The sequence below is a fragment of the Podarcis gaigeae genome (genome assembly GCF_964106915.1).
Source record: "Podarcis gaigeae genome assembly, chromosome: 5".
In the NCBI taxonomy this organism is placed as follows: Eukaryota; Metazoa; Chordata; class Lepidosauria; order Squamata; family Lacertidae; genus Podarcis; species Podarcis gaigeae.
In genome coordinates, this window is record NC_139681.1 from 37,704,534 (window position 1) to 37,727,510 (window position 22,977).

Consider the following 22,977-nt stretch of genomic DNA (forward strand, 5'->3'; position numbering starts at 1 on the left):
AATAATTAAAAGGCTTACCTATGCATTTAACACTGAAATCTTTGTTGATTGTCTTGTTTTGTGCGTTACAGATATCTGTAACGTAAGGAAAGGGAGCACATCTATTTTAGAAGAATAACAATTGTACGTCTATATTTATTTATCTGAATGGCTTGGGTGGAGGTAGCAAAAAAAGGAAGTACAAAATGTGTTAAATATAACTATGTTACAGAGATGCTTCATTGTATCTAGGGAAAGTAACAGATGGAGAAGAACACAATGATATTTTGGTAACAAACGTCAAGGCTTATAAAACATTTTGAAATGAGAAAAGAAGAAAGAGCTATTGAACTGGAGCCCATTTATCACAAAGGAGTTTTTATTTAGTGTTCTAAATAAGAATTTATGCCTTAATTGTTTAATGTATAGCAACAAGCACTCAAGTTGTAGATCTCTGAATTAATAGACAGGAATGTATTTGACATAATTCTGTGGACGCACAGAAGAACCATAGAATGTGGTTATGAGTAGAAAATCAATTTCTTGAGAATCTGCTTTTTAAAATGAAAGACATGTTTCTAGCCCTTATGGATGCAGATATATGTGGGGAATTGGAGTAGAGCTTCCTGAGAGCCCTGTAACTAAATACAGTGGTACCTTGGTTTACGAACTTAATCCGCTCCAGAAGTCCGTTCTTAAACCAAAGCATTCTCAAACCAAGGTGTGCTTTCCCATAGCAGTGGAGGACTCAATTTACAAATGAAACACACTCAACAGGAAGCGAAACATGTTCTTATTCCAACGCAAAGTTCACAAACCAAAACACCTACTTTGGGTTTGCAGCTTTCTTAATCCAAGTTGTTTATAAACTAAGCTATTCTTAAACCAAGGTATCACTGTATGCTTAAAATATGTCAGCATGCCTGCTGAAGTCTTGGGAGCAGTAAAGATGGCTAAATAAGATTTTCAATAGTTTGGATATGGGGATTTGCCTGTTCTAATTGTACTTTGCAAGTACTTTGGCCACAATATGTAGGACAGTTTCTCTCTCATGAGTTCCTTCTTTTGGTGACTGGACCAGATGCAATACTTTTCATCATCTTCCTCTGACCCTGCCTGCCCTCTCCTTTCTCTGATATAACAACTTTAGATACAGCTTTGACCAAGCTGCTTCTAGAACCTGAATAGCTTTCAAAAGAGTATAAAAACATGTATTGTTCATTCTGTAGGTACTCCAGACCCACACACTTCAGCATCCTATATTGTTTTGTTTGGCTCAGAGGCACTGAATAAAGAGAGGACACAGAAGTGCCATATGGCATGCTCTAAACCATTTTTAGTATGTGGGGTACAATTCTATTTTTGTACCAAAGCAATCCTTTTGTAGTTAGTATATGAGAATCCAGCCTACTAATATTGGCTAAATAGTTCTTAATTTGTTATGAAATCAAATTGATGGGTGCTGCACTGTAGTTTTTGAGAAAGAAAATAATTTATTTTTAGTGGTGGGTGACGTTATTGCAGAGCTTGTGCAAGTATTCCCTCTGCCCAATGTATAGGTATTTTTTTCTGTCTAAGAACATCTATCTTGAGTATATTACATTCTTTTTCTGTCATGCTTTATCACTGTACTAATTATCTGCCCTAATCCTTAAGTAGTTGCATACAGCAAATGGTATGGTTTTATTCTAACCTGATTCCTTGGTGGCAAGGGAAAAGGATATCAAGAATACTGTCAGCACACGATAGGATAAATGATAGTCACCAACATTTTATTTCTAAGTAGATTGTCAGCAGATGGTGGGATGAGTCATTGGCTATTTGATTAGATAGTGACAATATTGTCATCAAAAAACTCACATACAGTTATTTACTACGTGGAAATACTTCAAAAAAATTCAGGTCTAAAAATGTTTTCCTTACAAATACATTCCAAGTTGAAATATGAGATATCTGTGATTCAAGCTTTATGCAAAATGTTATATGTTAAAAGCAGGATATTATAAGAATGGTTTATGTTTATTAAACCATGAAATTTTAAAACTTTTATCTGCTTAACTTTTAATTACTTTTATTTAAAGAATGTTCTTGGGAAATACAACTTCAATACAGAACAAAGCAGTTATGATTAGAGTATGCCATTCAAAGTATATGCTCCCTTTCTAGTTAAAACAAAGCAAAGGGTTAAAGAACTAGTCAGCCAAGTATCCAAGTTTAGAGAGTGGCATGTTGTGTGGAATATTTTTGCAAATGGCGTTACTCTGGGCTCATCTAGTTCTCATGGTTCCACCTTTAGCTGTCCTTTAGGAGGAGAGTTCTGATCTGGGGGTTCTTCCATAGGTGGTCTCTTGCACATCCAGGCTCCAGAGAGTCCTCAGTGAGTTTGAGGACTTAAGATTTTCATATTGATTTTAACATCTACCATAGATTCTGGCGTATAAGGCGACTTTTTAATCCCAGAAAAGAGGTTAAAAAGTCGGGGGTCGCCTTATGGGTATGGGTGGTGCAGAGTGGAGCCTGCCCCCGCCCCCCGCTGCTGCGGCAGTGGCCCGAAGCAGCGGGTAGCGGGCTCCGCGCCGGGCGCCTTTCTCCCAGCGTGGAGCTGCCCAGCGTATTAGGCAACTGGGCTTATAAAACAAATCCCCAAATTGCAGCTGCTAATTTGGGGGGTCATCTAATATGCCCAGTCGTCTAATATGCCAGAATCTACAGTACCTTTAGAGAGAAAAGTGTCTGCATATACTTTTTTAGGGTAGAATCTGCATAAAATTTGGTGTACCTAATAACTCCACTTGTTACATTTTTAGTGTATATGCACTAATATAATATGACAGACAAACGAATTTGGAAAGAGAGGTGTATGAATGTAAAAATGTGAATGTGTCAACACTGTGTCAATATTAAAAATGCGTGTTTGACTCTCATAATGTTTGAAGTAGCCCTAAATTCCACTGAAATCAATGGAACTTGTATGTCACAGCATTGAATTGTTTTTTTCTAATTGCAGAGCTTGGAGACGGGACCAAAAAATGATATTTCCCCATTCAGCAGTTTCATTTCAACCATCAGCCAGAAACAAGAAGATGCTGGAAGTGGAAGCTCACCTACAGAATTTGTTATTGCAGATATAAAAAACGGTAAGAGAACAAATGTTTCATTATTTAGCCATTTGTAACTACAGGAACTACTTGGTGCACTGTTGTTAGTAGCTGTTTTGTTTTTTGTTTGTGTTGTGACAGTGCCTTGCTGCTTGCTAGTAGAACTGTGTTTGTGCAAAGTACTCTAAAGTCATAATAAATGACACAGCACAATAAGAGCTAACAGTCTAACAAATGCAAGTTAGAACAGATAAATAAGTCAGTAGGGAGTTTTAGGATGAAATAGCTACAATGAGTGTAACATTGACAGTGTGCACTTTGTGCATGTAGTAAGCTTTTCAGTGGCAGTAATCATAGCCTGCTGGCTGCTTAGCTGTTTTTAAATGTCAAGATATTTTTTCTGTTGGCAGTATAGAAGAAGTGGGGTTGTTGAAAGAGCTTGAGTAAAGATAGTTTGGGTGCTTTGGAAGGCCTTTTTTTGAAAAAGTGTGTAAGAATACAGTGTTACCTCGGGTTACATATTCTTCAGGTAACACACTCCACTAAGCCAGAAATAGTGCTTCAGGTTAAGAACTTTGCTTCAGGATAAGAGCAGAAATCGGCCTCCGGCGGCGCAGCAGCCCCATTTAGAGTACTTTGCTTCAGGTTAAGAACAGTTTCAGGTTAAGTACGGACCTCCGGAACGAATTAAGTACTTAACCCGAGGTACCACTGTAGTCAGGGTTGAGTTGCCATCACAGGCAGACAGCAGCGGCGGAGGAAGCCGCTTGGGTGCCCATAGGGGCAGGGCACACCGTGGGGCCTCTGGAGTCTGCCTGCCTCCACCCACTCAGCCACCCTACAGCTGGGGGGGAGACAGCGGGCGGACTGTTTGGGCAGTGCAGAGCCGACACGCGCCCAAGCCACCATGTCTCTCCCAGGAGAGAGACGTGATTCGGGTGAGCTGCAGGCCCCATGGTGAGTGCTGCCCGGCATTTTGTCACCCCCCTCAGTGGTGACACCCAGGGTGGTCCACACCCACCGCACCCCCTTCCTCCGCCCCTGTTAAATTTACAATCAGAACAGTATGGGTGAATATGACTGACATTGGGGGCAAGTCTTTATTTTTATTTTTTAATCAACAGGATCTGTATTGCTGGTTAATGTTAAAAACTATACATAAGTATTTGCTGTTGCTGGATAGGACAGCTGAAAAAACTGCCAGAGAAATTGCAACTGTATCTATGATAACACAGGTTTTATGACAGCTTTGCCCATTTGAATATATGCTAGAATATGGTTGGAAGGGTTTGGGTGTAGAGCAAAACTGGAAATTGACCCTTAGAATTCTGAACTAGAATTGTACCATGTCACGTCATGACATTTGTATCAGTCATTGAAGAAATGGCACTGTTTCATACCCATTCATTTCCAGTTAATGCTCTAGTAATCTAGTCTCTCTTCTCTTATCAGAAATGCTTTGTTCATCAGATTTTTCATTAACATTCTTGCCTCTCATACATTGGTTAAGTGATTTTTGCATAATGTAACCAAGCAACATTCTCAAAACCATTATTCAGCAGTACAACGCTTTACAAATCTTACCATCGCTTAAACAGTTCCACGTATTTTTAGAACAGAGTTCAGGAAGGATTTTAATTATTTTTATAATCAATAGTTTTCAGTGTATATAGTATTCTTTAAGGTGCTGTTGTAAACTGCACCACTGGTATAGCTATTTAAAGCTTCTTAAATTTTTTACTAATTAATTTAGTATGTTATTGTTTGGTGCTTATTTCTAGTTTGTTCAAAGATAATGCTAGAAAGGGTGTTGCTGTATTTAAAATCAGTGACACTGATGTTCAGAAGCATAAGGATCATGAAACATTATTTATTATTTTAAGTCACATGAACAAAACCTTTCTTTCCTTTTTAAAATTATATTATCCCACTGAGATTAGTGATTTATTCAAACTTTTCATAAACTCCCATTTAAATTGTTGTAGTAGAAGGTTTCTTTTACATTCTTGGTCTTAGAATATGTAATTAGTCTTAACTATGGTTTAGGGGGGGAAACCAGAATCAAGAACCACAGTTTATACAGTTCCTGGTTCATGGAAAGTGCTTCTGATCAGTTTTTGGTGACTTCCTTTCCTCTTCAGCTCATCCCTTCCCTTCCCATCCCACCCCATCCCATTCAGACAAGGTTTTGGGGAAAGGGCTTATGAAAGTCATCTTGCATCAGTCCCTTCCTGCTAGTGCTCCTCTAGATCCAAACAAATATATATATATATATATATATATATATATATATATATATATATATTTGCTTTCGTAGATTTTCACGGGTACAGGAATGCAGGTTTTGGTGTCCTCGGGTGTCTTCCCGTGTAAAAGTTGGGGTGTCTAGGCGACGTTTCGACGAGGTCTCACTCGTCATCTTCAGGCTGGTGCTTTCGGCTTCTTGTTACTGGAACAGAGCGGGATCTCAATGTTTGAGTTCCTATAAATACTGTAGAGGGGGTGTGGTGTCTAGCCTCCAATGTTCTGGGCAGAGAGGAAGTTCCCAGGCTAGTGTGCCTTTTCTTCTTTTGTTCCTTAATTACTTGAGAGATACCTTGAGTGATTTCTTGAGTGATATCCTGAGTACCACTTAGGTGGGTCATTAGGTGTGGATTAGTTGCTAAAGTCTTTGTGTCTTGACCTCTTGAACTTTGTGAAGAGTTTTCCTGAGAAGATGGCTGTATTGCACTTAGTTGTGCTTTGGCTTGGCTTCGTGTATAGGGGCGAGCTGTGGTTTTGTGGCTTGTGTCAGCCAGATCTGTGTAGGGATTGCAGGGGGGGGGGGAGGACACACTAGGACACCCTAGGACACACTATCTACCAGAAAAAAAACACACACCAACCGCTACTTACATGCACAATCACACCACCACCCTGCACAAATAAACTCCGTAGCCAAGACTCTCATCTCCAGAACCAAACGCCTGGCTGACAAAGACCACTTGACAACTGAGTTACAGAATCTCTCAAATGTGTTAATTGCCAATGGATACCAGCAAAACAGGATTACGAAGCTAATTCAAAAGGAAACACCCCCCAAAAACCAAGACACAGAAGAAAACAATGGCATGGCCCTCCTTCCTTATATCAAGGGCACTACAGATAAAATTAGCAAAATCCTCCATAAACACAATATCAAAACAGCCTTTTGCACCAACCAAAAAATAGCCAATATCCTCAGAAACCCCAAGGATAAAATCCAGTTGGAAAACCAAGGGATCTATGAAATACCCTGCAAAGTCTGCCCAGCCACGTACATTGGACAAACAAACAGACGAATAAATGCACGTATCGCAGAACACAAGAATGCCGTCAAAAAAGAAGAAAAAACTTCCTCTCTTTTCCAACACATGAAAGAAACAGGACACGAAATTAATTTTGCAGATTCCAAATTGCTCTTTAACACGGAACATCACCACAAGAGAATAATCATGGAAGCCATCGAGATAGAGAAACACCCTCACAACATGAACAAGCGTGACGACACATCCCGCTTGCCAGACATCTGGAAATTAGCCCTCCCCACAAAAACTGACACCAGATCCAGAGGCACACAGAACGCCAACACCAATCAACCACACCAGACCCAAACCCAGACCCTCTCCACAGATGAATTACTGACACCATCCAGTAGCCAATCCATGGTGGCACCTCCGGATGCTGCACCCCCCTGCAATCCCTACACAGATCTGGCTGACACAAGCCACAAAACCACAGCTCGCCCCTATACACGAAGCCAAGCCAAAGCACAACTAAGTGCAATACAGCCATCTTCTCAGGAAAACTCTTCACAAAGTTCAAGAGGTCAAGACACAAAGACTTTAGCAACTAATCCACACCTAATGACCCACCTAAGTGGTACTCAGGATATCACTCAAGAAATCACTCAAGGTATCTCTCAAGTAATTAAGGAACAAAAGAAGAAAAGGCACACTAGCCTGGGAACTTCCTCTCTGCCCAGAACATTGGAGGCTAGACACCACACCCCCTCTACAGTATTTATAGGAACTCAAACATTGAGATCCCGCTCTGTTCCAGTAACAAGAAGCCGAAAGCACCAGCCTGAAGATGACGAGTGAGACCTCGTCGAAACGTCGCCTAGACACCCCAACTTTTACACGGGAAGACACCCGAGGACACCAAAACCTGCATATATATATATATATATATATATATATATATGTATGTATATGATTTTATGACTTGCACAAATGTATGGGCATGAAGTATCACTGCAACCTAATCCTAGCTATGTTTATGTGGAATCTCAATGGTAGTCCCTTTCAAATATGCAGGTAGGCTCAGGTAGACATAGTGTCTATATTTTAGTTTACTTTCGAATTAATTATTTTTATAGTTGCAGTTTATGATTTTTTAAAACTTTTGCTTCTGAATCAGCAAAAGAGCTTCCATCCCTTGGCCACGATGTTAGGCAAAAACAGCGCACCTCTGTAGATATACTTACAGCAGAAATGAAAGTTTCAGTCCCACCAGAACATCCTCTTCCCATCCAAACAAAAACTCTAATAGACTTCCGGTAAGTAGCATTATTTTGTGTATATGTACTGCTAATAGATTTATTGATATGTTCTTTTTAATTATTCTAATTAAAAATTTAGATGTTGTATCCAGCAACCAAACAAAGCTTCTAATATTTATACTAAACTCCCAAATGGGTCATCTTCTATTGGAAAATACATATTTTTTCATACTCTAATTTTCTGCAACTATATAACCTGTGAATGCATACCAAGGAATAAATAATTCAGCTCAAAAATTTCCTTTAAATGAATGTATTTGTAACTGGAGGCAGATGTAGGAGATGCTAGGAGGGAGCAAATATGTTACATGCCTTCCTCCCAGTTCCCATGGATTCCAGCAGCCACTTTGCTAGAGAATCTTTGGGCCACAGCAGGTGAAGTAGGAAATAATCCCATCTCAGACATGACTGCCAGGGGGGCTGCTGCTGTCTCTCACAGCCTGGTGGCAGATGGAGGTGGTGTTGGGGGTGGGGAGCAAAGACATGACATGCCTTTCTCAAATGTTACAACATTAGGCAGCTACCTTGGGCACATTGTGATTGAATGCTTCATTTACTCATGGATTAGCTATGTTTGGACCCTGCTGTTGATGCTACTTCCTCGACTGTGCTCCCTTTTGTGATCATGTGGCTTGTCCCATCACAATGGATGGCAGGTCTGGCACTCTGCCTCTGCTACTGACCCATTATGACCTTGCCTGGATAGCATGCAACTTAGGGACAGGAGGCCTGGCATGCATTCTCTGCTTCTGTGATCTTGTTTCCTAAGGCAGATGGTTCATGAGGTAGCTGGCTGGCTCACTTGCTCAGTGGCTGTCTGCTGTGGCATGCAACCTCTGCTGCTGTCTTGCTAAGGTGACATGGCATGGCACACAGTTGCCATCTTGCTGCTACACATGGATTATGTTCAGGTTGGAATGAAAGGCCAGCTACCGGTACATTGCTGTGTTCCTGAAACGTCTTGTGCCAGGCTGGTGGGTAAAAGAGGAAGAAATGGCAATCTGCTCCCAAGCACTCTGGAGTGAGCACCGGAGAAGATGGATCACTGCTTTGAGCATATCAATTTGTACCTAAAGAACTAGCTTAGGTCTTCCAGTAGCTTAACTTTTAGCATTTTTCTTTTTAAAGAACTGACCGTGTGTTGAATCACAAGCTACTTATGAAATTTCCTTTACTAATAAAAGCAGCTTGCTATGTGACATGGGGAGCTTTTGTTCTAGCAAAACAGAGCTGCCTTGGAATATGTGGAAGAAGCTGTGCATTTCTTTGGATCTCAGCTCCTTAGTTCATTATTTCATGCCTAGCCCTAATGGTCCAAAGTATGTAAGGTTCTCTGCTTTTAACTGCATTTATGGGTGCTATTTTTACATGAATGTAATTACACCTATTTGAATGTAATTTGGATTTTTAAAATTTATGAAAAAGAAATTAAATACAACTATGGGATACAACCTAGTATTTATATTTATGGGTGTCTAAAATGTATTGAAAGTTGTTTGTGTAAAATATTCTGCTAGCTGTATAATTGGTTGCATTTTGTGCTTTCTGTTTAGGGAAGACATAGAAAAAGCTAAATTATCAGGAGACTGGAAAACAGTGTATGATTTTTATTCAAAAACGTTTGATTCTTTTCCAGAAATCAATACTGCATTTAAGGTAAAAACCACCATTATCACCACAAACACATCTTAATTCGCTTAAACATTAACTTGCAATAATGCAAATATTTGTTTTATCTAATATATATAATTAAAACAAAGCAACCAAAAGTAGAAGCTAGATAAATTAAGGAAAATGGCATGTTTAAAATCTAATTTTGTATAAGAAAATAGTAAAACTGGCTTTTTATATTGGTACATGAAACCGATTGTTAGACCATTTTCACAGTGATTACCAGTGTTATACTGCATTTTTCATCTATGACAAGATTACTGAAACCCTACAAACACAGCAATCCAGGAAGAGTAATATATATGAAAATAGCATGTACGCTACACACAAGGTTGGAAAACTGTACCCACACCACTAGGTAGTGCTGTTACCAATCTTTTGGGGCCTACAAGCACAATTAGAATCTGGAATGTGTGTTGTGGAAACACAGCCTGCTCTGGTTGCTTCTCTTCCCCCACCCCTCCCTGGGTCACCCCACTCCAGATAAACAACAAAGTTCACACACAACCCCTTTTTGCCTTTGAATGTGATCTGGGCAAAAGTTTAATTCAGTAGAATTAAAACAGTTCCTCTTGAATTTGCATGATTTTACAGAGGGTCTCCCAAAAAATCCACTATAAAATTAAAGCTTATATTGATACAGTAAAAAAAAAAAATTCTGCCTCTGTCAAGCACTACAGAAAACTTTAGTGAAGGTGTTGCAGGCAAAGATTCTGACGGATTTTTTTAGTATTTCATTAAACCTCAGAAAAAAACCAAAACAGCCAACAAATCACAGAATCCATCTGTAGACACATGTGATCAATGATTTGATGGTGATTTTCAGGGGATCTCATAGAAAAATTATGATAATCCATGTATTGGGTCCCTGTTTTTGTGACACAGCAACACTGGAAAGCACCAGATTTGTAATGGTTATGCTTCAATCAATAGTGACATCTGTGATTTGATGGATGTGGGCTTGGGGAAACCCATGAAAAATCAGGCAATTAAAAGTTATCAATTGTATTGGATGCGATATGAGTATGTACCCATGCCTTCTTTCACTCACCCCCATAGCCCTCCGATTTTCCCCAGTGTCCCAGATTGCGTCTCTTTTCTTCGTATGCTTTCAGTCACTCTACTTTCTGTTCAACTGCTCATGTGCTGGTTTTGAAAGGCACATAGAACTGAAGGTGGGAGTAGGAGAGAGCATCACTCTCCCTACTTTATATAGTGTTTCATGCACCCCAGTCTCCAAGTGGCAAGAGACTCCAGCGGTTACTGCCCTTACCCAAGGTTTAGTTACCGTGGAATGAAGGTCAATGGAGACTGTAGTGTCTTTAGGGTATATGGTTTATTTACACATGTATACAACCTGAGCATAGGATGGAAGGGCTCTCAGCATTCTCCATCAGATCTTGCTTCCCTATTAGGTTTCTAGGGAAGTCCCTCCAAAGCCATAGCTTTGGTATTCTGCCTACAGAAAAAGTCAAGCCTCTGTGTCTCCAGCATCCAAGGCAGCTGAAAAACTCACACATGTGCAGCCCCACTTGGCCTTTTGTTCTTTGTCCTATGATGACATGGCATCCAACCAGGTGAGGTTTGAAAAAAATCACCCATTTGTCTCTATGGCAACGGGTCACACTTTAAAATGCTGATGATGGTATTTAGCTGAGTGGGCTAAAGCCATTAGCTTAATAAAGAAGCTGGTCTGACTGGTTCTGCTAGATTCTAAACCTCTCAGATGCAGAATGACAGGCCTGGAAGTGGCCTATGAATAAAATGAGCACCCCTGCCCCTAATTCTGTAACAATACTTTTCAAGGAAAAAAGTAACCACCCCATCACCTCCATGAAGAAGGGAGCAGTAAGCTCAGGGTCTTCACATGTGCCAAAAGAAGTTGTCAGGGGAATCACTGATGCTGTCATGTCTGACAATGCTAATGATCTGTTCCGCTAGTGTGGGATTTAATCTAATCACACCTACCCTTTTACAGGCAAACTTCCATTGCATTTTTAAAATGAAACATGCTTGCAAGCAACCACCCAGTTTAAGTATGGCCAGATGTTATGTTAGCAGATTCTGTTATCAGCAGCTGTCTCCACACAAGGGCAGTGCTGGTGGCATTCCAGTGCATTTAAAAAAGAAAGGACAAACTGTGGATATAATGCCTTAATCTTTATGAACCTCAGTTCTTGGCTCCCATTGGCTTATTATGGGATAAGGGTCATCTACTAAACATGAGACCGAAGAATCAAGGCAGTCTGTTTCAACATCTGTCTTATGCCCATTAAAGCTATTTTAATTAATTAAAGCCTTTCAGTACTAGTGGAAGCTATAAATACCATACATTTTAAAAAAAATCAAATAAAAGGATTGCATATGGATAGTTCGTTATACTGCTGAACAAGCTGTAGAACTTTATCAAACTTTTGACACCATGTTAGGGAGAAAATAAGACCAGAGGGGCAGGGCATAGAGTAGTGGATCCTTGCCACATTCCCAGTTCTGCTGGCTAGGGCAGAGAGTTATTATTATTTATTTACAGCATTTATACCTTGCTCTTTAGCCAAAAAGCTCTCAGAGTGGCTTACAAAAACCAGTTCTAAGGTGGTCTCTTCCTTCAGTCTCACAGTTTAAAAAAATATGACACATGAAGAAAAAGAAATGGGAAGGTGGAGGGGAAAGCAGACTCAGTCATAGCCAGTGTTAGTGGCAGCTCTGACTGTCTTGCTCTTGATGAAGAGCAGGTCCATCCCTGAAGCACCAAATCAGATCGAGGAGCACAGTTGGATGACAATGTCCAGGCCTGGAGGGCAGGCAGCTGCTGCCCCACAGTTCTTCCCTTAGCCGATTTGATGGCACTAAGAATAATCAAAGAACTGGGCTTGATGGAGTTACCTTCTTCGTCAATGTCAGTGGTAGTGGATGAAGGGCAGGTCATTCTTTTTTGCTGTCATCTCTCAGGCAGAAAGTGGGCCACCTTTGGATCCAGAAGCACAATCGCCCATTCACCCTTTCTTAGAACATTGCAGCAGCAGATTGCCCCTGCTTTATACTAACTCCTGCCAGCAGTGTGGATTAAAGGTTAGGATCTCTCTCATACAGCCAACATGGCATTGGCCATATAGCTTGTAACATGCCTATGAGCTGGCATAGCACCAGCAATTTGATGTGGTTTCCAGGAGAAGGGTTGTGTCAGTGTAGTAACGTGTGCCGTTTGTATCAGAATGCAAAGAATTAATGAAAATATCCATTTTAAATGTTAATTGTTTTATATTGTTTTATAAATGATGCTATTACAGAATGTGCATTTGTAATGCAAGTTTGAAAATACCTCTGGCATAACAAATCTCATGAAACAGCTCTTTAATATATTTTCACAATTTGCAGAAAAATATTGATGCCCCTTTTAATTCCATTGAAGACTGTGGAGTTGATGCTAAGTTTGTGAATGCTGTTTATGATGCCTTACTAAGTTCAGTAAGTAAAATTATAGTGTATTTTTTCCACATTTTGTACATTGAATATACAATTGTGTTCATGTACAAATTGTAGTTTTTATAATATACGACAAACTTTTAGTTCAAATATAAGCCGTGTTTTCCATACCCTGAATAAAAAATGCTTATGTTAGTCTAAATGTGTAGCATAAACAATGGAGCAGCAGTATACACCTCTTTCTTGTCCTTGTGTCCCAGCCTCTGTGCTTTTACCTTAAATCAAACATAGTTGATGGGCATAGGGTACTATCTGCATTCACCAATAATATGCCAACCATTCACCACCAGATAGCAGAAGGGGTAAAAGCTGCCTGTTATTGCCAGTCATGTGATAGCAAATACATGGGAGACCAGAAACTACAATCAGAGCTATATTACCCAATGGTACGGTAGACAAACATGTCTCTGATAATCCCTGTTGGAAAGAGATATAAAGACATGGAAACAAAAGAGATAGTTTGATGGGGTTCATATAAGAAAAATAGGAATTATCAACTTAGAAGAGAGACTACCAACAGGAGATAAATTGATAAATGGCTTGAAAATACTGAGATTCCCCCCCCCCCCCTGAATTTTAAAATAATGACTTGTGTTTTATTGTAAGAATGGAAACTAATTTTGACAAGAGCATTGTCTTATCATCATCCAACCACAGGATTATAATGATATCTGTAGAATTTGCTTCTGTGATAAAATGCTGGTTGTGGTTTTTCTCTCTCTTTCTTCATTTGTTCTAGCCTCAAGATATCCAGAAGTGTGTCCTTAAAGGAATAATTAATGGTTTATTACAGGAATGGAAGGGGTAATTATAACTTCTATATACGTTTAAATTGTGCAAGTCATTTAGAGTTTCTGCTGAGATGGAATTTTGGAAAATTAGTAACTTGTAGCCCAAACATCAAAGTCCTAGGTTGAGCATCTTCATTTAGGTTTTGTCAACAAGAACTCTTTTGCCAGATGCGTACAATATATAAGAGGGCAGAAAAAGGTTTGTAAACTGTAGGACTGAAAAGGCATAAGATGCTGCCATAAGAATATACTGTCATATTTCTTTGTACTATCCATATGTATATAATAGAAGAATGAAGTGACCCATTTAAAACAAGAGTCCATAGTTTTTCATATCATTTTTATAGTGCTATGCTAGATTCCAGGATACTGTTACTGACCTCAATATTCTTTGGATCCTCCATCCAAACAATCATACATACAATTATTATTTTTTAATGCCTAAATAAACTAGGTGAAGCTTAAAAATAAAAACTTGGACATAAAGAACAACAAAACAAGCCCCTCAAATGAAGATTCCAATGAGAAATTAAACTATATCAGCAAATTTTGTTCTGTTCTGTGTGGACTTAATTGAGATTGAGGATATCCTTCCATTACAGAATGGTGTATTATCACAATTTAAATATTAAAAACAGAGGAAGAGCTCTGCTAGATCAGACCAAAGGTCCATCTTGTACAGCATCCAGCTTCCTAAAGGAACCAGTCACATGTTTTACATGCCTAATGACTCAATGGGAATGAAATTAGCTCTATACTAGTCCAGGGGCTGTTGGTGTGCTTGGCCTCAGACAGACGCCTAAAATGTCCCCAGGACTCAACAAAGCAGAAACAGATACCAGTGTCAACTCACAGCCATTAGAAAGTGTGTTATACTTGGCATCATTATCAAATCCTTCAGCCCCTTAAGGCACATCTTCTCGGGTCTGCCCCCTTGTTTCCCACAACATAGATTCTCATTTGCCATTTTGCCACCCATTCACACTGTATGGAGAGATCCTTTTGGGGCTCTTCTTTAATTTGGTGTGATCTTCAGACTGCACACCATAACTCAAGAAAGTTAACAAATGTTAAATGGTACCACTCTCAATACATACCCCACCTTGACGATTCTGGGTGAGATTCAATTAAGTTGTTGCACAAGCAAAATGAGGTCCACTTAGGCAAAGGGACATTCCTCCCTCTCCTTCCTCCCCACGTCCCCTCCTTGCACCCCCTAAATCTGCTCTGAAGTGTTGGGGGAAACCCCAGAAGATGTTTAGGATGAGCAGACATGGGGGAAATCCCATTGCACAAGCAGACTTGTTCTGCTTGCACATATCCCACTTAACCTTATGTTGAATTGCATCCTCTATTTCTTTTTGAGAACTGCTGTTTATTACTACCCTCTGCTTCTTCTTTTGATGTTAATGTTTGTCAGTAAGCCCTGACACTCTGCTTGATTTGGTTCTTTAGACACTGTCCTTGAAAACAATCTTTCACATATCTGGCCTACATTTTTTGCTGTGAAGAAAGATTCAAAGAATTCATTGGGCATTAGATTTATTCCTGTTCTCTCATGGCCTTTTGAGCTACAGTTTCCAAACTGATTATAAACGGTACTATTTTCAAGCAAGCATGAATAGTAACTGAAAGCTCACAGAAATGGGTACAAAATACTTTCCTTAAGCAAGAACTCTCCATCAAGTTTGCATTTTGTGCACAGAACTTTTAAGTTATGAATCTGCACACTTGTAGATAGGTTTGTTCTAAATATAGGTCATAATGGAGAGAACCACACAACTATCTTTGGGACTTGTGTTTCTCAAACAGCAACCTGTTATGCTTTATGTTAGCATATAATTAAATGCAAGCAATGTTGCGTCTTCTAAAGAGTTCTTCATATGTAACTAATTGGAACATTTTTTTCCTTAATTTTGCTGATATAGTAAAACTTTAACAGTTTAGAAGTCATATTCTAGAAGTTGTAGGCTACTCTATACACTTAAATGTGGAAAGACTACATAGTTTTTGTGTATGTGCTTGCATGTATACATCCTGACAGGTGAAAAAGGAGTTGGAATTGCATGTTAAATAAATTTATGGCATGCACACATGCTGAAATGGTATGTTTCATTCTAGGACCGTTTATTTGCTTTCAGGCCACGTACAAAAGATGATCTTAGAGCATATTTTGTACTAATACAGGTAGGAAAAGAACCCTTTATTTATTACCAAGGAATAAGTGCACCATTGAAGCCCTTCTGTTGATGTTCATTTTGTTCTATGCTATTTTGACTTGCCCCTAATTGTTCCTGTGTGGCTCTTTGTATGTTTGCAGTGCTCACGCACAAAGCGTAGCACAGCAACAGTGAGGAACAAGAGACCCAAGGAAACACAAACCAAGTTAATTTTGCTATTTGAAAAGGCATATCAGCACATCTGCTTGTAATGGTATTTGTAAGTGAGTAGGCATAGAATTTTATTGCTTGAATTAGCACACTGGTGTCCTAGTGAGTGAAATTTATTTACAAGTAACCATTTCTTCCTATCTACATAAAAATGTTAGGCAGTTATTTCACTGTCATTAGAGGATTTGTAGTGCCTCATCACAAACCTGGATTTGCAGGAAGTCAGAGTGCAGCCCTCATTTTAAGCAGATTTTATATGTTTATATTGTTTTAACTCTATCAATGTTTAATTGTATTTTAATGGTTGATTTTTCTATATTTTTAACAGTTACTGTTTTATCTGTAAGTTGCCTTGAGTCCCATCAGAGGAAAAGGCAGGGTATAAATAAATATATAACAACAATAATTGGAGGGTTTGAAGTGCTTTATCACAAGCCTGGATTTGCATGGGGTAGGGGAGTAAAAGAGAAAGCAGGTTCCACAACACCAGTCACCATGGCATGGGAGTGGGAAGGGAGGGATACTGACAAGGAACAACAGCAGCAGAACTTCCTGTAAAGCAGGGGTGGTGGGAACAAAGAGAAAAATAAAAGTTTTAAACAACAGCAGAGGTTGAGTAAAACATGGATGGAGACAAACATAGAGAAGAAATGTGACAATTTTAACAATAGCAGATGTTTGAGAAGCGTGAGCAGGGGTAACATGGGGGGAAGTAGCTGTTGAAAGCAGTGTGTGAGTACAGTGAGAAGGGAGTTGGGAAAGTCTTGATCTGTTATCTTTCTGATGTTAGTTTCTGTGTTGTGCCCATCTCTGCTGTTTGTTAAAGCTGGTTTGCTTTTTCTCCCCATTCCTGTTTTACTCAAGCTTCAGCCATTGTTTAAAACTACAATTTTCATCTCGATTTTCTTCCACCCCAGCTTTACTCAAACTTCTGCTGTTGAATGAGTTCAGCAAGGAGGGTGAAACACTGAAAGAGGGGGAAATGGCACGTTTTAAACGACTCCCTCTTCCATTCCTCACTGCCTCATGTGAGAGAGATAAAGGATGTGGAACCCTCAAATACTCCATAGTACCTTTCCACAGTCATATATTTCACTCCTGCTACCATGTGTTGTCTTCAACATGACGTTCCAGATTTAGTGCCATCATTCATAAGACATACTTTGCTTGTTAGTACAGTATTTATTCTGAATGACTACACTGAATCTGGAACTTCATGTTGTACACCCATATATGTACAACATCCATCAAGTGAGCTTAACATTTTCTAACTGAATAAGCTAATGGATGAACTTGCTCTTAAGTGTCTATTAATATTAAAGATAAAGTACCATATATGAACATGACGTGTGTGCAAAAAAGCTGCAGAAAAGGAAAGAGGACGTGGCATAAAAATGGGGCTGGTATGTGTACAGGTGGAGAGAAGGAGATAGGAAAGGGGGGGGGGTAAATGTGATAATGGGGTATGTGTGCAAAGCAGGCTGCACAATAGGAGAGAGGGAAAGGTATGAAAATGTGTGAGATGTGTGCAAGGTAGAGTTGAGAAGAGTGAGGAGGGTGGAGGAAAAGGGAAAGCGAAGAGCTGAGTGTCATGAGGGTGCTGATGGCATCTTGACCTCAAACTTCTAATGACCTCTCCCAACAGCTTCATGTCAATTAAATTTGTGCTGATTAAACGGCATTAGGGATAGAATAGTGCGCCGTGGCACATCATAGCATAACTTCCAAGGAGCTGAAAAGCACTCTCCCAGTGCTACTGTATGGACTCAGTCTCATTTCTAGGCCCCAAAACGCTGTAATACAGTGCCCCCAGTTCCCATATTGCACTCCCCTTATCCCTCTCTGTAATTGCCATCCATCAGAGTAATCAAGGCCAGCACAGTGCCATTACCAGCTCAGAACCAAGACTGGAACAGGTCTAAAAAAATCCATATTATCCAAGAATGGTTGCAGCTGCCCCATCATAATTCTTTCTGCCACTTTCCCCATGAAAGAGGTTTTTATGATTGGTCAATAGTCCTTCCTGGCCAAGGGTTCCAGGACTGGTTTCTTTAGGAGAGGCCCCACCACTGCCTCTTTCAAGGCAGCAACGAGCACCCACACACACAATGAAACATTAGCCACACTCTGGACGGATTCAGTCAAATCAGCATGCTAGCTGCATAACGATGCTTTGATATATTTTATTTTATGGTGGTATAAAAATACTTTTATGAATAAAGAAAGAAATAGAAGCAATAATTTCTTACTATGGTGATTTTTGTAATAGTATAAAAATAAATTACAACCAAAATACTAACAAAGTGTTTTTAATCTTTTACAGAATCCTCTATTTAGTACCACGTCAACATTTGTTATTTATGCTCACTTGTTAAGACAGATTGCTGCCTTAACAGAAGGCGATCATCACTTCCTAATTCACTGGTTTAAAAAGTAAATCATTCTCTATTGTTTACAATTGGAAAGTGTGTGCTTCTACTGCTAATGGGATTTTATTGTAATATGTTAGTTCTGATTAGGTCAGCTCTTTAAAAAATTTTTTAAAAAACCTTTAAAACCTACTGGCAGTCAATGGAACATGGTTCAGTATTTGTAGCAACTATAAAATATATAAATTATACTATATTTTTCTATGCCTAATCTACTCCAGAGTTCCATCTGATACCTACTAACAGACTAGAACTGGCCCACAGAAAAAGTTAACAGTTCTGCTAACTATTCTCCATACCACTTTAGTACAGTTCAATAGAAATTTGTCAGCTATTAAATACTTTTCATTAAAAGCTATGAGTTCCACTAACATTCTACAGTTTGCTTTCTATCATAAAAATGACTTTAGCATATTTCTTATAGGATATCACAGAAGAGATTCAAGCAAGTGCTAGACAGGCTGCTACAGTTTATTTCTCTACGACTCTTTCCTGCAAAGCCTGAAGAATTGCCTCCTCTGGAAAAATGTTCTTGGTGGATTCCATCAGCAGCCAAAGTGTTGTCTTTATTTAGTAGGTTTCCACAGATTCAATTAGTTTGTGTTCCTTCTTCTAATACGATGCTTTTCTTATATAATGTGTGGTGTTTTTGCCAACCAGGCAGTAAAACTAGTGATGTCTCTTTGGCCTTTCTCACAAGAGTGGCCCAGTCATCTGTGGCTGGACTCCCTTGTGCCAGCAGCAGCAGCAGCAGCAGCTCTGGCATCCCTGAACCCATTAATCACACACCCCTTTTAAGTTGGATAGAAACTTTTCCATTGGAACTGTCTTTTCGCGTTCTGCACAGAAGGTGCACTTGTTCTTAACGTTCTATTGCTAACACCTTCCATCTGAACATCAATTGGGAACTTTACATGATTATGGTAGCAAGTCAGTTAAGGCCTTGAAAAATTTACAGATTGCCAATGCTTAACCTATTGTATAGAATACATCTGAAATAAAAAATGAATGTCAGCAATAAGTTAATCACTTCTATTACTGCAGTGATTTAATTTTCTGGTTGTTGTTTAAGAATATAAAACTGAAAACTGCATTAATCTTTGTGTAGACATCCTGTTCTACAAATAAGTTTCTAAATCTAATGCACAGATATTAAAAGTTCAGGGGGGAAAGAGCTAAATGAATGGCACCCAGATTAATTATGTTTTCCAACAGCTATGAGTTTACTTCCATAGGTTAAGATTTTTTCAGGGGTTGACTGGCCGTTTACTGTATATTTTACTTATTTTTGTTGTTGTTTTTTAATAAAAAGTCTAATTTCATTTCTCTAAAGAAAGCTGGCTGTCATTTCTGAAAACTCATATTTAAATATATCTTTATAGATACTTCAAATAGTCTAGCTAACCCTTCTGTTGTTCCATATATGGATTTTTATAATTCTACACTGGATCATATTGATCTCATGGAAGAATATCATAACTGGCAATGTTATGGAAATTCTCAAAGGTAAGAATTTTTTAAGAGTTTAGTACCATGGTTGAAAGGCTGCTAAATGTCATGGGTTGTGTGTTATCAAGCGCTGACTGTATTTTTGTTGCAATATTTGCAATATTTTCAGGGTTTCCATTTTTACATTCCATTTTAAAATGAACCATTCTATCCATTTTAGAGTGGCTGGAGAAACTCAGCCAGATGTGGTATAAATATATTTATATTATTATTATTATTATTATTATTATTATTATTATTATTATTATCATCATCATCATCTATAGTGGTCTTCCTATCATTTTTAATTAAAGATATTATAAAAACAATGGTTTTTCAAAAACTATTGTCTTCCAATAATTTATAGGTAATGTTAGATTATCAAACTCGTGTACATTAGACAAAAACTTTTCATTTTTTCCCAATTTTAATGTGCAGTTCTCCACCCATTTATGACTCAAATGTTTTCTGAGTAGCTAGTATTGTACTTTTCAGACATACTTTTCAGCAATGTGTATGCCCATTCACAGCAGCTTTTCAGAAGACCTCAGGCAGTTCTGTTCTTCATCATTGTTCATCTTAATGTGGACTGCTTTGAAGCATTAAGATCAATTTGCAACAGATTGCAAACACTGACTTCTTATTAGAGCAATGAAGTCCTATATTTTGCATGCTGAGGCTGACAATACTTCATTTCAGTGGCTGGGCTAATGCAACCAGCATGTTGCATTTCTGTTCCATGGCTAATATTATTTGTTGCTCCTGTATATCATACATATTGCTTTCATGTTGTTAATAATGTTTTTCTTTTTTAATTCAATATATCAGTTATGCTCTGCTAATCTGCTTATGCTTCCTTTTGCCTTCTTCAACAAACTGTCCACACAAACAAAAGTGTGTTCATAGCTGATAGTTTGGGAAATCATAGCTTTACTAGTTTTTGGAGAAACAGCTGTATAGTACATTGTCCGACTCATGGTTTTCCAATTCCATGTTTCACGAATAACGGGAATATAGGGGTAGGGTTGCAGTCTGAATCAATATTGTGGCAACAACCTGGATGGATGGGTTTTCAGTTTTTCTGGGATGGCAGGAGGTAAGATTCAGATTGACAACTTTCTGCCACAAGAGAGGATTCCTCAAAAAGCTGGTCTTGTTCCCTCCCCCCAAAAGACAGCAGGACTTAATCTAAGCTACAGCTCAGCACTTTAAAGCAGGGCTGGAGAACCTGTGGCCTCCATATTTTGACATGGTGGTCTTGATATGGGTGGTTGTTAGGCAGTCCCTTATTCATAGTGTTTAATATAATCACTTTGAAAGTAATATAATTAATGCTTCTCTGTCTGTTTCAGGTTTTCCTTCTGTCAATATCCATTTATTATTTCTATAGCAGCAAAAAAGGTTATTATTCAAAAAGATTCTGAACAACAAATGATAAATATTGCACGGGTAAGTATGTTTTTTTTATTAAAATATATAATGTATTTAAACAGGTTCATAAATATGCCCACAAATGTTACTAGGCTACCAAAAAATTCAGTAGTCCCCTGGGTGCTGATCGAGGAGAGAGTCGGAGCTCCATCTCCCCTGATGCAACTTGCTGCATTTTTATTCTGGACATGGAGAAGGCTTCCACCCTCTGACAAGTTACTTTGTTTCTATGCTGGGTGCAGAGCAGGGTCAGAGTTTTCCCTCCCTTCTGCATGGGGTGCCAACTTGAATAAAATATGGGGAGGGCCAGGTAAGCACTGCCCCACATAATCGATCACATGACGTGACACACGTACACCATTTGAATGGCAATGCCCATCACCTTTGGGGAGCCCAGCCCCCTCAAATATTTTAGGGGGGCGCAAAGGAACTTCAACCCCTAGGAGTTGGCTCCTATGCTTCTCCACCAGCCCATTCACTCACCTACATAGAATTCCATGCACTTGTTTATGGCTACGAGGCTAATGCTTTAATTCAAAGCTGTATTAAAATCAGTATAATGAATATTCTATATTATTGGGCAGTGACTATGAGAAAAATTAGAATTTGCAGGATTGCCCAATCTAAAATTGGCAGTGAAAAACACTGTTCTATTATTCTAAGTATTGCATAGTATATTCTGCAATATTTAGTATAAACCACAGTGTTTCAGAAAGGAGTTTCATTAGTTTAGAGTCCTACATAATACATAGATGATAATATACTGTAGTTAATTCTTTTGTTTTCTGTCTTGGATTCTAAACAGCAAAGCCTTGTGGACAAAGTCTCGCGGAGGCAGAGGCCTGACATGAACATGTTGTTTCTAAATGTGAAAGTGAGGAGAATGCACCTAGTTAGCGATTCACTAGATGAGGTATACAGAATTATTTCTATATTGATTCTTGAAAGATGCCTCTAAGTTGCACATGCATATAATCTACCTGAAGGTACTTGTCTGGTTTCATAACCTGGTGTGTAATCCAGTATTAAATCATTTTCCCATTTCAGTGGTAAAGGGAAACTCTTGTTTCGGCAAATCTTCAGCTCTGGCATTCAAGTGAAGGTTTTAGGGGAGGGGTGGGAAGGAGAGGGGAAAGTGCATGGTCTTTTCAACCATTATATTGACGTTTATCTCTGCCAAATGATCTTATGCTGCTTTTATAGATCACACATTGTTACTGCTTTTAAATTGTATTACAAAAATTGTTTTTTATATTTTGTTTCTGTTTACGGGCAGAGTAGAAGTAGTTTAAATAAATAACTAAATCATAAACTATGTTTGCAGTTTTGCAAAACATTGGCAAGAGCTTCTTTTTAATTCAGTGCATAGGGCTTGACTCAGAAATGATGACCGTACTGTGCAATCAACTGTGACAAATGTTTTAATACACTATCACTGCAGCCAGGCAGTGGCAAAAAAATCTTCTGTATACCAACCACTTGCAGTGGTACCCCAGGTTACATACGCTTCAGGTTACATACACTTCAGGTTACAGACTCCGCTAACCCAGAAATAATACCTCGGGTTAAGAACTTTGCTTCAGGATGAGAACAGAAATCATGCAGCAGCGGCGGTGGTGCGGCAGCAGCAGGAGG

General features: G+C 38.9%; 1 protein-coding gene across 2 annotated transcripts in view; it reads left to right on the forward strand.

The window, feature by feature from the left end:
- HECTD2 (HECT domain E3 ubiquitin protein ligase 2) overlaps positions 1-22,977 on the forward strand; it is a 60,534-nt gene that overhangs the window by 28,170 nt on the left and 9,387 nt on the right. For both annotated transcript variants that reach the window (XM_083740879.1, XM_083740878.1), the window contains exons 2-12: positions 2,987-3,116; positions 7,518-7,656; positions 9,213-9,315; positions 12,706-12,795; positions 13,553-13,617; positions 15,746-15,791; positions 18,318-18,427; positions 18,848-18,996; positions 19,806-19,929; positions 21,264-21,360; positions 22,148-22,255. In XM_083740879.1, coding sequence (XP_083597005.1) covers positions 7,592-7,656; positions 9,213-9,315; positions 12,706-12,795; positions 13,553-13,617; positions 15,746-15,791; positions 18,318-18,427; positions 18,848-18,996; positions 19,806-19,929; positions 21,264-21,360; positions 22,148-22,255 — 957 coding nt within the window. In that variant the 5' untranslated portion in view covers positions 2,987-3,116; positions 7,518-7,591. The remainder of the gene's footprint in view (positions 1-2,986; positions 3,117-7,517; positions 7,657-9,212; positions 9,316-12,705; positions 12,796-13,552; positions 13,618-15,745; positions 15,792-18,317; positions 18,428-18,847; positions 18,997-19,805; positions 19,930-21,263; positions 21,361-22,147; positions 22,256-22,977) is intronic.